The 15,243-nt window shown below is 50.8% G+C and overlaps 1 protein-coding gene across 6 annotated transcripts in view; it reads left to right on the top strand.

Moving 5' to 3' along the window:
- Nucleotides 1–40: 40 nt before the first annotated feature.
- The window catches only part of Dclk2 (doublecortin like kinase 2), a 119,943-nt gene continuing 104,740 nt past the window's right edge, over nucleotides 41–15,243 (top strand). For 2 of the 6 annotated variants that reach the window (XM_055596596.1, XM_055596601.1), the window contains exons 1-2: nucleotides 42–572; nucleotides 12,553–12,884. In XM_055596596.1, coding sequence (XP_055452571.1) covers nucleotides 152–572; nucleotides 12,553–12,884 — 753 coding nt within the window. In that variant the 5' untranslated portion in view covers nucleotides 42–151. Of the gene's footprint in view, nucleotides 573–12,552; nucleotides 12,885–15,243 lie in introns of all 6 variants that reach the window. The other 4 variants (XM_055596599.1, XM_055596597.1, XM_055596600.1 and 1 more) reach the window with 3 other exon arrangements.

Genomic DNA, 15,243 nt, shown 5'->3' with positions numbered 1-15,243 from the left:
TCGGGGGCGTGGGGCTCCCGGCCGGCGGCGGCCTCTCCTCGCCCCCCGCGGCATGGCCCGCGCGCCCGAGCGCGGGGCCCGGCGGCTCTGAGCGCGGCGCTGCCCGGCGGCCGAGCCCCGGTCCCTTTCTGTGGCGAGCGCGGCCGCCGCGATGGCCAGCACCAGGAGCATCGAGCTGGAGCATTTCGAGGAGCGGGACAAAAGGCCGCGGCCCGGGGCGCGGAGGGGCGCGCCCGGCTCCGCGGCGGCCGCCGGCGGCCCCGGGCCCCGCGGCAACGGGCTCATCCCCAGCCCGGCGCACAGCGCGCACTGCAGCTTCTACCGCACGCGGACGCTGCAGGCCCTCAGCTCGGAGAAGAAGGCCAAGAAGGCGCGCTTCTACCGGAACGGGGACCGCTACTTCAAAGGCCTGGTCTTCGCCATCTCCAGCGACCGCTTCCGCTCCTTCGACGCGCTGCTGGCCGAGCTCACCCGCTCGCTGTCCGACAACGTGAACCTGCCGCAGGGCGTGCGCACCATCTACACGGTGGACGGCAGCCGGAAGGTCACCAGCCTGGACGAGCTGCTGGAAGGTAGGCGGGTGGGGGCGGGCGCGGAGGGTGCGGCCCGCGCGGCGGCAGGTGCAGCCCGCGCCTCCCGCCCTGCCCTGCGCGGCCGGCTCTCCGGCGCAGGGGGGTCCCGCTCCTCTGCAGCTACTGTTGGGCTGGGCTGCACCCGCCATCTCTGCTTCCTGAGAGATTCGCCTTTTTGAGGAGGAAGAAGGTTCTAAGGATCAGAGAGACCAGGGCAGACAGTGGTGCCTCTAAAATCGATTTCGCTGGCAGGGCACCGGGGTAGCCTTGGCAGAGCCCAGGGCAGTGCCCGTTCCCGCTGCACCTTCTGGGGACAGCTGTGGTTCTGACTTGCTCTGGATTGGGTTTTCTGGTTCCACGTGTGGCAGAAGGCACTTGAGAGCAAGAGGGGCGAGCCAGCGTAGAAGGCCTCGGCCTTAGCTTCGTCTAGGGCCATCCTGGGACTTTTAAAAGTATAGGTGCCTGGCCCCGCCGCTTAGACATTCTGATGTGCTTGGTTTGGGGTATGAATCGGGCATTTAAGAGTTTGGAACGTTCCACAAAATGGAAAACGACCATGCTTAAAGGATTTTCCACATTTGGTTGGCCGCGAGGTGAATCCAGGTGAACGTCCCTGAGGAGAGTAACGTTAGGGGTAGGGTCTAGGGAACCAGCCGCAGAGGCCTACTGGAAATTAGTAATCCTGGCACACCAACCGTCCTTCAGCCAGAGGGCCGGCCTGGCAATGTGCTGGGTTGTAGGATGGCTGGTAATTGAGAACCTGACTTTTAGTTCTAAACAGCACTCCAGAAGGTCAGTCAGACCCGCAGTGCTCCTGACAGAGTGTTTACAGGTAGCCAGGCTCAGGCATCTTTCTTAATGCAGGTAGTGCGTTCCATGTAGCCATAGCAACAGGGGCTTGTTAGAGGGAGGAGCCGGACTCCCGAACTAGGTGATTTTCTTATTTCAGCATAAGCTTATGTTCTAAAGGCATTTTCTCTCACGGATGAGGGAATGAAAGCAAAACACATGCCAGGGCTATGAATTTCTAATAGGCCGCAGTTTATGCTTTTTCTTCTACAGTCCACTTAGAAAGACTAGGTTAGACGTTCTGTTGAGTCCCAGAGTGGCCAAGTTGCTCTGTCACTTTGATCAGCTGCTGCCCTTGCTTGAATGATGCTCTCCTCTCATGTGTAGGTTAGCACGAGGAAGGGCTGCCTCACACAGTGCGCTAGTCCTGAGTCTGTCTTCAATGCTAAAAGCAGAGGGCAAGAGACCTGGAGGTTTGTCCGTGAAATGAATATGGCAGCGTTGAGAGGCCACAAGGCGTCTGTATGTTTGGTTTTTGAGACGGGTCTCACTATGCAGCTCTGCCTGTCCTGGAACTCACTCTGTAGACCAGGCTGGCTTTGGACTCACAGAGATCCTCCTGCCTCTGGTTTCAGCACAGAGACAGGATCAATACTTCCTGTTTGTAAACACCCGTCACTCATGGGTCTTCAGATGACACCTGCTTTGCCTTCAGATGGCTGATGGTTTTAGTGTCCTTCTCTGAAGTGATTTTGACAAGGAGTTCAGTAGGGTTAAGCTGCTTCCGCAATGACCGTCCTGATGAGACGGTGAGAGCGTTCTTTGGATCAGTGATGACACTTGCTGTGGATTGAGTCTCTGCCTAGGGTGCGGCTGTGGCTGGGGAAGTTCCTGGCGGATACTTGGGGACCTGACTTGGGGGTCACCAGCCACACGTGCGTTGTACACACTGCAGCCAGCGGCTTCGGGTTGGTCTGGGTCAAGCCGTCTTCATAACGTGCAGTGACGGAAAAGAAGAACACTCACCTTTTTTGGTCATAGTAGGCATCTGTCTAATAGTGGTTCTTGGTGTAGTGATTGGATTTCTCAGTCGAGCGGGTGGCGCATACCTGTGGTCCCACAACTCTGGAGGCAGAGGCTGCTGAAGGAGCATCAAAATTCAAGGTCTACAGAGTAATTTTCAGGCCAGCCGGGGCTCCAGAGTGAGAGCATTGAGCCATCTCTCTCTCTCTCTCTCTTTTTAAGAGTGTTTATTATGCAAGTGTGAGAAGCACAGTTGGGCTCCCCGGAGCCCACGTAAATGCTGTGGGTGTGAGGCTTGCCTGCAGTCCTAGCTTTGCCAGGCAGGGTGAGATCCCCAGAACAGGCTGCTGCTGAGCCTGGGTCCCGGTGGGCTCTGCGTGGAGCAGAGGCAGGTGAGGCCGCCCACCTTACAGAGGCGAAGGAGGCCCCGGGTAACTCCTAGTCCCAGCCCGCTGCGAGCGCGCACACAGCCGTGTACACGCGTGCCCCACGTGCATGTCTCCACAGAGGCAAACGTGCATATTCACACACCATTGCCAGATTATGTTCAACTCTCGCTCAGGTTCAGGTTCTTCCCGCTGAGCCGGGCCCCATTCACATCAGCTGCCCGAAGCCTCAAGCGGCGCAGTTCAGTCACTTACTGAACGCCTCGCTCCCACGCCATACTCTAGGAGGTGACTCCAGGAAAACAAAACTAAAGACAAAATCGTGTCCAGTGAAGAAGAGAAAGCTTGCTGAAGACGGAAAGGCGTGAGCACGCCTGCCTAGCTGCTATCCCGCTGAATTCAGATGACAAAGGAAATTTGCATAGCCCAGATTTCTCTTCTCCTGCCCTTGGCTAGGACGTCTCTGGAGACTCCAGCTGATCTGGTGTGACTGTGGCACTGTTCCCAAACCAGCCGGCTCCCAGCTGGCTCATTTGCCCAGCTCTCTGGTTAGTTCTGTGGTGTGGGCTCTTGTAATCCTGTTTTTCTTTGGAGCTCTCATAGGGCCCTAACTCCCGAAGGCCAGTGTGGGAGAGTCAGGCTGGGGTGCTTGAGAGTGTGGGCCTGCCGAGCGTGGCGGGCCTCCAAAGGTGCACTCAGCCCAGATCAGGGCTGTGGGGCTTGGCCCTTGTTGGCCCTTTGCCAAGCACAATTTGTACATGACCTGGTTATAGGTGTACAAAGTGGTGTGACATTTATTTCATTTTTTATTTTAAAACTGCCTTCGTGTGTGTGTGTGTGTGTGTGTGTGTGTGCGCTCGAGTGTGTGTGTGGAGGGGGTGGGCTCGGGTGTGCATGCCACTTCTAGCATGTGGAGGACCCAGGACAGCTTAGAAGTAAGTCTTTTCTCTCTGTCTACCCGGTGGGTCGTCGGACCAACCGTAGCCTGTCAGCTTTGGGGCCAGACTGAGGCTATATTGCTGGCCTTGAGAAATTTAGGATTTATTTGTTTTTACCTATGTGTATGTGTCCTAATGAAACACTTTGTAGTTAGGAGAAACAAAATCTTTGCAAACTCGCCAGTGTGGAAGGAATGACTGTTGTGTAATCGTTTCTGAGAATCTTCTTGCTCCCTCCTTGGCATACACAACAGCATAATAAGCTCTTTGCAGAAGAAATAAAAGGCTGGGCTAGTGGCTCATGCCTTTAATCCCAGCACTCGGGGAGGCAGGAACTCTGAACTCTGTCAGTTCAAGGCCAGCCTGGTCTACAGAGTTGAGTTCCAGGACAGCCAGGGCACAAAGAAACCTTGTCTTAAAAAGCCAAAGCAAACAAACAAACAAAACACAAAACAACAGCAAAAAGAATCGAATAAAATATTAGGGGAAGAAAAATGAGTATTTGGGAGAGCAGTCATGAAATTGGAGTATAATATGGTGATTCCCTGGAAGTTATAAGACAAGGGCAGCATTTCATGAGGCTTTACGCCACGGAAATGGGTGCTGTGTGGTCCTGTTGTGTGGAGTAAAGGGAATTAGATTTCTGTCAGTGATTGTAAGCCCTTTCTTCAGCATTCCCTCTTTTGTCTCTTATTGATAAAGTAAGCTGCTACCCTGAGGGTTAGAGAGAGATCTTTTCTTATCACTGCCACCATTTACTAAATGTCTTATGTGTAATTATTGAGACATTTTGCCTGGCTCATTTCCTTTGTAATATCTGGTGAGAGTCAAGGCTGCATCGCTCTCTGTGCTGAACAGATAAGGAAGCCTAGGCTCGGAGAGGGCAAAGAAACTGCTCTGTCTAGTGGTGAGAGGCAGACTAGGCATGGCCCTTGACCTTTCACTCCACAGTTCTGGGGATCTGCCCTTGCTGGACAAGCAGAGGGCTACACTCCGGGATAATTTGAACTTGCATCCCTAAAGCTGCTCTGCTCGGCTGTCCCTGAGAAGTGGCTGATAGGAGGGCAAAGCTCTTTCAGGTAGGACTGCTGTGTTCTTAAATGAGGCTCCTGTGACCTTGTTTGCCTCTTCTGTGGGGAGCTGCCATGAGGAGCTGCCATTCATGACACGGAGCTATCCCTCACTTGACACGGCCTCCAGAGCCGCGAGAAATGCGGTTCTGTTTGATCAGTCACCTAGTGTGGTTAGTAGTTACTGTTGATTATCAAGTTGGCAGGGCCTGAGAATCAGCTGGAGACAGCCCTCTCGGTGTGTCTGTCTGGGAGAGTTTCTAAATGGTGGGAAGGCCCACCTTAACACAGGTGCGCGTGCCTGGGATCCGGGCAAACACGGAGAGGTTGAGCTCAGTGCTTAGCGTTGCCCTCTGCTTCCTGATTGTGGCTGCAGCTGCCTCACATTCCCGCAGATGGGACTTCCTGGCTGTGATGGGCTGTACCCCAAAGGACCAGCCCAAACACACGCTTCCTTGAGGTGCGTTTGTGACACAGCGGAGAAAAGTGACGGAGGCGTGTGGGGTGTGGAGCTTTGGTGCGGCAGCAGAGCCGGTTTAAACAGGACCGCTTCAGCTTGTTCACTTCGGGAGGCATCTTCAGTGGAGGAGCCCGACTGAGGACTGCTTAACTCCTCGTCTCCTCTAAGGCTGGAGAAATGGCTCAGTGGTGAAGGGCCTAGCTGGTCCAGAGGACCCGAGTTTGGTTCCCTGCACCCATGCTGCACAGCTCGCAACTGCCTGTGACTGGAGTTCCAGTGACCCAGTGCCTCTGGCCTCCTTGGTCATTGCGTTCACATGAGCTCACTCTCCCTCCCCACTCCCCCTTCCCTCCTTCGTTTCTTTCTTAAAAATAAATTTCTTAGAGCATAAAAGGTTGGTCATGCTGGGCGTGGTGTGCACTCCAGCACCCTGGAAGCAGAGGGAGGCGTACATTGCAAGTTTGAGGCCAGCCGGCTTTATAAAGAGCCCCTGCCGCACCCTGGGCCAGGTGTTGTGGTCAGATGCAGAATTCAGACTAATGGGCGTGGTTTGGTTTTGCTTTGAGATGGGGCTGCAGTCTAGCCCGGGCTGGCCTGGACCTTGTAGCAGATCCTTAGCTTGTAGGGGATCTTCCGCTTACATCACCTTCCTGAAATATTCAAGCCATTGGGGCTGGGAGCACAGTGCAGTTCGTCCTGGAGAGCACATGCTTCTGGGGCTTTCTCCACTGCTGTTTTGTGCCAGATCATTAGGTTGGAAGGAATTGGTGGCTGTGTTGCTTTGGAAAGACTTTCTTGGTTAAGACAGACTACTGGACACCTGTCTAAACTGCCAGAACAGAGATGGTGTAAAAAGCAACCACCTGTTCTGATTTTAAGTAAGGGTTTCCAGAGCAACAACGAAACCCCAGTGTACTGTGTTGTAACTGTTTGTCAAGCTCACTGGTGTCTAAGAGGCCTGACCCGAACTCCCTCTTTTAATGCCCATCACGGCCAAATTCTCATAGCACTATTGTGTGTATGTGTAGGTTCTAGAGTTATTCTAACAATGTAGTAGTTTTCGTTGAGTTGACTTACTCTTTTTGTTCGTTTTTGTTTTGTGAGACAGGGTGGCTTACATAGCGCTGGCTGTCCTGGAGCTCACTCTTTAGACCAGGCTGGCCTAGAACTCAGAGCCACTGGCCTCTGCCTCCTGGGATTAATGGTGTGTGCCACCCTTCCTGGTGAATTCTTCTTCTTTGAATCAGAAATACTCTGTGACTAGAATTGAGTTGAATACACCTCCATTCCTTAAGACATAGTTTTTATTCTCTAACTCAAGCTGTCTGGTCAGCCATGTTCCCAGTAGCCTTCAGCAGAATGCTTGTTACGGTATATTTTGTCAGAAGCTGTTACCTTTATAGAAAGAAGGAATAGGAAGGTACAGGTTTGGTGAGATCAGTTTGCATGCTTCTGCCTTCAGGGTGGCCTTTATTAACATTTCAAGTGTGTGGCCTTTCTTTAGCTCAGCTGGAGAGTGCACTTCGTCCGACCTGAGGTGACAGGTGTGGCTCCCTACACGCTAAAAAGCATACATTCCGAGAATCAAACTGGGATCCTAATGCAGCCGCCCCTCAAAGACTGAGCTGTCTCCACTGTCTGCTATTCTCATGCACACATTAGAACGTACGTTTAGATCAACCTATTTAATTGACTTCTTCCTTAGAAGGTCATTTGCAATTTTAAGATTAATTTAAAAATAATGATACAATTCTTTCTCACAGCCAGTGATTAATAGTCACTCCCTTTGTTTTTTTTTTTTTTTTCTCATTATTTTCATCTCTTAATAGTATTTTGCCAAGGGAGGACCCTGGGTAAGATACTCAATCCTCATTCAGAAAGGCAAGTGGAATGGACATCAGAATAGGGAGAAAACAGATAACAGGACAGGAGCCTACCACAGAGGGCCTTTGAAAGACTCTACCCAGCAGGGTATCAAAGCAGATGCTGAGACTCAGCCAAACTTTGGGCAGAGTGCAGGGAAGCTTATGAAAGAAGGGGGAGAGATAGAAAGACCTGGAAGGGACAGGAGCTCCACAAGGAGAGAGAAAAAAATCTGGGCACAGGGGTCTTTTCTGAGACTGATACTCCGAACAAGGACCATGCATGGAGATAACCTAGAACCCCTGCACAGATGTAGCCTATGGCAGCTCAGTATCCAAGTGGGTACCCTAATAAGGGGAACAGGGACTGTCTCTGACATGAACTCAGTGGCTGGCTCTTTGATTACCTCCCTCTGAGAGGGGAGCAGCCTTAGCAGGCCACAGAGGAAAGCAGTGAAGCCAGTCCTGAGGAGACCTGATAGACTAGGGTCAGCGGGAAGGGGAGGAGGACCTCTTCTTTCAGTGGACTTGGGGAAGGGCAAGGGAGGAGATGAGGGAAGAAGGGTGGGGGATTGGGAGGGGACTAGGGGGGGCTATAGCTCTGATACAAAGTGAATAAACTGTAATTAATAAAACAAAAAGGGGGGGGGTTGAAGAGACACTATTGAAAAAGAAAAAAATAGTATTTTGCCTCATCTGAAGAATCAAGAGAAAAAAGAAGCCATAGAAATATGTTACTGCTTTTGCTCATGCTCATTGAGCTTGTGTGGAAGAAATAACTTGAAAAAGGGCCTGATAGATACCTGTCTCCTACTTTAGTGATCAAAGTCAGTGGGTGGAAGTTTAAATACCTTGCAGCCTGGCCCCTGGAGATACTTGAAACACGGTCTTTGGATTCTTACAGTGAAATCATGTCCCACACCCACCTCCAAGGGCTGGGGTTAATGGACCGTGCCACCACGCCCTCCTGACTTCTTCTCACTCCAAACAGACCATTAGGAGAGTTCTCAAACTTTGGCCACTTCCTCTGCCTCCTGTCTTCACTCCCCTCCCCTTCCAGGCACCAGGCACGCTGACTCACAGGGCTACAGCCTGCCCTGTTTGTGGCTCCCCTTTAGAGGTTTGGAGGTGCTTTCCCCAAACCCTCTTGTTCGTGGAAGATCTGTGAGTCTGTTCTGTTTTGTTTTGACAAGCACCTGTTTTCTGAACCTTTCATCACTTGTGCTGAATCTCATTCATAATCATCATTGCTTCTTAAACTGGGCTAAATTTTGCTGTCAGGAAGGATTAAGGAATGAAGAAAGCAATTGTTAAGGGCCCCAAGGCTGGGGGACCACTACTCAGATGAGCCAGGTAAGGGGGTGCTGTGGCCGTTATGCCTCTGCTTGTGTGCAGTCTCAGTCACCTTCCAGTTCGGAACTCTTAGCATCCTTTCAGCTGTAGAGTTTTTATGTTTACCTTTCTTTTTTGAAGAGGTTCTCACTGCGTAGCTCTGGCTGACCTGGCTCTGAGATCTGCCTGTTTCTGCCTCCCACAGCCAGGCCTGGCTGCATTTGGCTGTATTTGACGCACAGCAGTCACGGTTGTGGGGCTGTGTGTGACATCTCGATGCCTCACACGGAGTGCGTCGTTCAGGTCAAAGTAAGTGATGTATCTGCACCTCAAACACTTAGGTTTGTGTCAGGACCCTTCAAACTCCTCTCTGCAATGTACCTTGACGCTTTCGCTTAATTGTCACCTGCAGTCATTGCACTGTTGTGCCACAGCAGTTGAGATCGTGAAACCGAGCAGTGTTTGTGCCTTGTGAAAATAACAAGGTGGTGGGTGTGTGTAGCTCGGTGGTCGAGGGCTGCTCTACAAGACCCTCAGATGGTTGTCGGCCTGCGGCTCGCCACCTCTGGGGACCCAACGCCCTTCCCCGGGGTCACATCCCAGACGCCAGCATATCAGCTGTTCACGTTACGATTCATAACGCAGCAAAGTGACTCTCAGAGGTGGCAGTGAACCGCTTTCGTGGTTGGCGTCAGCACAGCGTGAGGAGCCGTATTGAGGGTCGCGGCGGCAGGAAAGTGAGACGGCTCCGGCACACACCGGTCTGTGAAGTCTAGCCTCCGGAGGGCAGGGCCCAGGGTGAGACCTACTGTAACTGAAATATTTGTAAATGCAAGGACAGGGGTGTGAAGGAGGCCTGCTCCAGTGCTGTCCGAGCACAGTGGCCAGGAAAGAGCTGGCAAGCCTTCACGACTGTTGAAGTGTGAGCGAGCTGGTGTGACTGTGGTTTGGGAGCCACCCGTGCGAAGCTGCACACGCTGTTTGTGCCGACTGAACTGGTGCTCCCGGTCAGCTTCGGGCTGACTGCTGACTGACGTGATGCATTTCAGAATACCACGCCAGGCAGCTGTGCGTTCTGACTAGCTCCTGTTTCTAGTAAGTGTACGGCCCCTGGCCCCGCTCGCATCGAGCAGGCTCTGTCCTAGGGCCGCCTCTTCCCCTTGCTAACTCCGGCCAAGTTATGTAACTCGAAGCCTGAAGAATTGGGGCTGTGGGCGTGGCGTTGTGTGGCCATGCCTCAGCTAGAAGCGTTGCCTAGATGTGTGTTCCGCCGTGGGCTGAGGAATGCATTGTTTCATAAAAATCAGCAGCGGAGGAAAAGCCCCGCTGGAACTCCAGGGATGGCTCACGCTGAGGCAGGAGTGCGGAGCGTCAGGCAGACCACGCACCTGTCAGCTCTGCCCAGGTGTGAGGCCCAGGGTCGGCCTCATCGGTAAGGCTTCTGTTTTCAGATTTAGGTATTTCCACAGGTCTTTCATTCATTCATTGGTTAATTAATTAATTAAATCTCTTTACAGCCTGATCCCGGCCCCTTCCTCCCCTCCTCCCAGTCACACCCTCCTACCTCCCTCCTCCTCTTCTCCCTCAGGGTTTTAGGGGGCATCAGCTACACCTCAAGGCACAGCAGGACTAAGCACACCCTCTCTTACTGTGGCCTGACAAGGCGGCCAGCTAGGGAGGGAGCCAGTGGCAGGGAACAGAGGCAGAGACAGCCCCTGCTCCCATTGTTAGGGAACCCACATTCTGTTAGGTTTTAAGGCAAACCCCACATACATATGCAGAAACCTGGATATGTGGATGTATTCTGGCTCCCTGTCTGTGCCCATAGCCGCTCTTGTGCCCTCTCCTTGGTGGAAAGGATTTTTTTTTTAACACTTTATTCACTTTGCATCCCTCCATCCTTCCCTCCCAATCCCACCCTCCCTTCCCCTTCTTCACACATGCCCCTCCCCAAGTCCACTGATAGGGGAGGTCCTCCTCTCCTTCCTTCTGATCTTAGTCTATCAGATCTCATCAAAAGTGGCTGCATTGTCCTCTACTGTGGCCTGGTAAGGCCGCTCCCCCCTCAGGGGGAGGTGATCAATGAGCAGACCAATCAGATTATGTCAGAGGCAGTCCCTCTTCCCATTACTATGGAACCCACTTGGACACTGAACTGCCATGGGCTACATCTGTGCAGGGGTTCTAGGTTATCTCCATGCCTGGTACTTGGTTGCAGTATGAGTCTCTGGGAAGTTCCCTGTGTTCAAGTTTTCTGGTTCTGTTGCTCTCCTTGTGGACCTCCTGTCCTCTCCAGCTCTTACTATTTCCCACTTCTTACATAAGATTGGTGGAAAGGATCTTAAACCCAGCTCTTGCACATAGCTTCAGGAGAGGACTGCGCTTTCAGATGTTGAAGGAATGTGGTCTCAGGGCCACAGACCTCATTTTGTGTCCTCAGCAGAAGGTGACGGGGATGTGTCTGAGGTGGGGCACAGGTGGGTAGAGTGCACAGAAGAGCAGGCGATTTTGTATCACTTTGCCGATCCCTCTGGTTTTTCATTCTGGCAGTGCACACTTTGGTTAGAAAACCAATTAAATTGTTCAACGCAGTTGACTAACAAAACAGTCTTACTTTTTCCTGCTTGTTCTTCCTAGCCAGCTGGGTGGGGGCCTCATCTCAGTGTGCTTCCGAGACTGCCCGCACCCTGGTCCAGACGTTAGACTTCAGGAAGAGCAAGCACACAAGTGTTTTCCTTGTTACATCCTTTTGGGAAGCTTTGCCTTTGTTTTGGAAATTAGGACATTTAAGTTCCTAAGATTTAGTGCTACCAAACCTTAAATGTCTCCCCATGTTTTCTTTTCCTTTTGTCTTCGTTTCTACAGTGCCTTGTTTACGTGTGCTAAGTGTGTGCCAGTCAGTCTACCGCCGTTTCCTCGGGGTATGAAGAGTCTGTACTTCAGGCTCAGCTGGGTTTTGATTCCTCACAAATTTGTCTACCTGCTTCTGCTGCAAGAATGAGGCGTGCTGTCAGGGTCCAGATTTTACAGAACAGAATTTCCGACGGCGGCATTAGGAAGTTACTGTAATAAGCAGATGAGAGCAAGGGCACTGAATGACACAGAACTGCTGGTGTTCCAAGTTCCCACTCTCACGTAGCCCCAGATGACAGCGAGCGCCAGCACTGTTATCAAGCACGGAAAACCTCAGGACCTTCCCTTAAGAGGAGAAGGAAGGCTCCCCATGCAGACCCCTTAGGCGGTCAGCGTGGTTCGGAGTCCTTGGAAGAAGGGTGGAGGTGCTGGATTGGAGAGAGGGCTTGTTTTCAGAGCGACCACGGACAGTGAAAACCTTCCCTGTGTGCTCATGTCCTGTCCACTAGTGACTGTTCCAGATGAACTAGGCTGTGGCTTGTACCCGCTGAAGAAACAATCACCCACTTTTTTATTTTTGGTTTTTCAAGACAGGGTTTCTCTGTGTAGCCTTGGCTATCTCATGGACTTGCTTTGTAGATCTGGCTGGCCTTGAACTCAGAGTTCTGCCTGCCTCCTCCTCTCCGAGCACCTGGCTAAATCACCTACTTTTTAAAGAAAGTCTTTTTTAGTCAGTTAAAGAATGGTTGTGAGAAATCAATAGTTTATAAGCTCAGTGTGCAGAAACTGTGATTGTGCATTTGTGCATGGGTGTGCCATGCTACAGAAGCATGGAGCCGTGTCACCATGGCTGGCCAGAGGGAGATTTTGTGAGGAATAAATGAGTTTGCTTTTGGAATTAGGGAGTACTTTGTATATAGTTACTTGGTTCATTTAATTCTGCAGCTGATGGTGCTGAGACTCGAAGTTTGGTGCGAGGACTTACCAAAGTGACACGTTTGGGCAAAACAAAACCCAGCTCGCGCTCGTGATTTCTGGGCCTAGAGCTTTTCACGTTACACCTCTGAAAGCCAGTCGAGGTAATTCAGAAGAAAGGAAGGTGGGAGGATGTTAAGAAAAGGAGGAAGGTCGTGCTGCACCGCCTTTCTGTGGCCCCAAATTCAGATCCACAGGTTTCCAGAGGCTGTTTAGACATCGTGCCCCCGATGTGCTGTGGAAACTGCCCCGGATCTGATGGTGTGCACTAACCATAATCTTTGCTTTTCAGGTGAGAGCTACGTGTGTGCCTCCAACGAGCCGTTTCGCAAAGTGGATTACACCAAAAACGTTAATCCGAACTGGTCTGTGAACATCAAGGGTGGTGCGACCCGAGCCTTGGCCGTGGCCTCTGTGAAAAGCGAGGTGAAAGAAAGCAAGGATTTCATCAAGCCCAAGTTAGTGACTGTGATTCGAAGCGGCGTGAAGCCCAGAAAGGCTGTGCGGATCCTTCTGAATAAAAAGACTGCCCATTCCTTTGAGCAGGTCCTAACGGACATCACAGAAGCCATTAAACTAGACTCGGGCGTGGTCAAGAGGCTGTGCACCCTGGATGGCAAGCAGGTGAGGCCTTTCTTTCTGCAGCCTGCTGCCTCTTCATTTAGCTAACCTATTGTTCGTCTTTGCAGATGTTTGAGGAGATGATCTCCAACTTGCTGTGTAGTACAGGCTGACCTTGAACTTGGGTCCTCCTTGTACTTCTAAGTGCTCAGCTCCAGAATATAGTGGTCTCCTGGAAGTAATAGCAGGTTCCCATGAGGAGTTTGTGTGTGAGTTAGCCCTTGGGATGAAAAGCAGAAGAGGCTTCCCTTTCTCCAAATATCCCAGAACGCATTGTGTGCTTCTTCAGTTTGTAGAAGGGAAGATGTAAATTCCGGGGGAAGTGTAAGTCGAGGTGCTGCCCTATGCTAAGCGAGGCATGATCCAGGACTAATTATCAATTAGTTGTTGTTGGCTTGCACGTCACAGAAATAAAAATTAAAGCCGCTTCCCATGTTTGGAAGGGTCCCCTAGCCTCCATGTTGTGTAATAAGGAAAACGCATTTCAGTGAAAGCGTGCTCACAGGAATGTCCAGATACATTTCTTCAGGAGCAATGGAGGCAGTTAATCAGCATTTCTGAAAAGAAAACCATTGGCTGGAATTATAGGAACATGTATCAAAGAATCTGATGTGTCTGAAAACTTGGGCAGTATGAAGAAAACGGAACGGTGAGGTGGAGTGTTGCCGGAAACTGATCATTCTTGCAGACAGAGAGGCTTCCAAAGTGTACGTTCTCAAATTCCATGTCCCGGATTATTTCTATTTGTATGATATTAAAATTTTACTTTCCGATATTAAATTTCTTCATTTATTTCTCCCCCACATTCTCTGTTTTGGAACCTTTGAGAGTGGGCACGGAGGCATCAGAGCTGAGGCTTCTGGGAAACGGGACAGTGTCTGAGACCCGACCTTGTGACCAGGTGCTCGCTGCAGCATCTTGTAAGGATTGCAGTGTGGGGGTGAGCTTAGGGGGAAGTGCGTGTTTTATGAACCCTGTATTCAGGCTCAAGGTTCCACCCTCAGCACCAAAAATGAACAAGAAAGGCCAGTGTGGCGGCATCGCTTTTCATGCTAGCACTCAGGACATAGTGAGATCCTGTGTCAGAAGCTGAAAAGAGAAACACGGGAGCAGCAACCACCGAAACCAAAGCAAAACAACCCAGAAAAATAAATAATAGATTCTGGGCTTCTGGCAGAAGAGAGTGAGATTAGATGCTGGAGTTCATGACCGATAGCTCCACAGTATTAACAAAAACAGACGCGTGTGCAAAAGAGTGGATATCCAGCACAGTGCAACATAAACAACACGAGATTTATTGTACATGTATGTGAAAATAGGTTGGGTGACAGGAACCACAATGAGGTGAATTAGAAAGGTGGTTCTGTAGGCACGGAGGAGGCAGGAGGGAAGAGGACCACTGTTTACTTCTTACTGTTACTTCTTTCTGTATGAGTACTCTGTCTTTCTGTACGGGTGCTCACCAGAAGAGGGCACCAGATCCCACTGCAGATGGTTGTGGCCTCCGTGTGGTTATGGGGAACTGAACTCAGGACCTCTGGAAGAGCAACCAGTGCTCGTGACCACTGAGCCATCTCTCCAGGCCCGAGTAGATAGTTAACATATCTAACCAAAAGGAAAAGTAACCTAAATGTGCCAAATTAAAAACACAGAAAAATGTGGCGTGGCTGGTTTTAATGGCACATGCCTGCGATCCCAGTGCCTGGGCAGCTGAGGTGGGTGGATCACGAGTTCAAGGCCAGCCTGAGTTGAGTTTATATCACGAGTTTGAGGCCAGCTTGTAGCAAGATACCCTATCAGCCTCCTTTAAAGACACACACACACACACACACACACACACTCACACACTGAATAAAATAGAAAGGTGGCATACAATAATAATTACTGATGAGATTTCAAAAACGAGAACTCAGATTTGGAAATCTCAAAATGAATGACATTCATGGACTACGTAAGGAAAACAAGGTAACTGAACATTTAATTGAGGTAGTAGATATTGAATTGTAGTAGATTAACCCAAGAAACTCTTAAAAGATTTCTCATTAGAAATGTAAATTTTTCATGTGAACTTTTTTGGAGAATTTCCTACACAAGTACTAATTTTACATCATTTCCACCTCTCCTCCCTGTGCTCCAGCTCCTCTCGTGTCCCTTGTTCCCCTTCCTCTCAAATCCATGACGACTTCTGTAATTACCACTTCACGTGTGCCCCTACACCCCGTACCGACACACCCCCTCACACACACCACACACACACACACACCACACACACATACATACACCACACACACACATACACCACACACACACACACACCACACATACACATATACACATATACCACACACACACACACCCTCAC

Source organism: Psammomys obesus, unplaced genomic scaffold, assembly GCF_907164565.1.
Source record: "Psammomys obesus unplaced genomic scaffold, mPsaObe1.curated_primary_1811, whole genome shotgun sequence".
In the NCBI taxonomy this organism is placed as follows: Eukaryota; Metazoa; Chordata; class Mammalia; order Rodentia; family Muridae; genus Psammomys; species Psammomys obesus.
The sequence above is the reverse complement of the archived record's forward strand: the minus strand, read 5'-3'. Positions and strand labels throughout refer to the sequence as shown.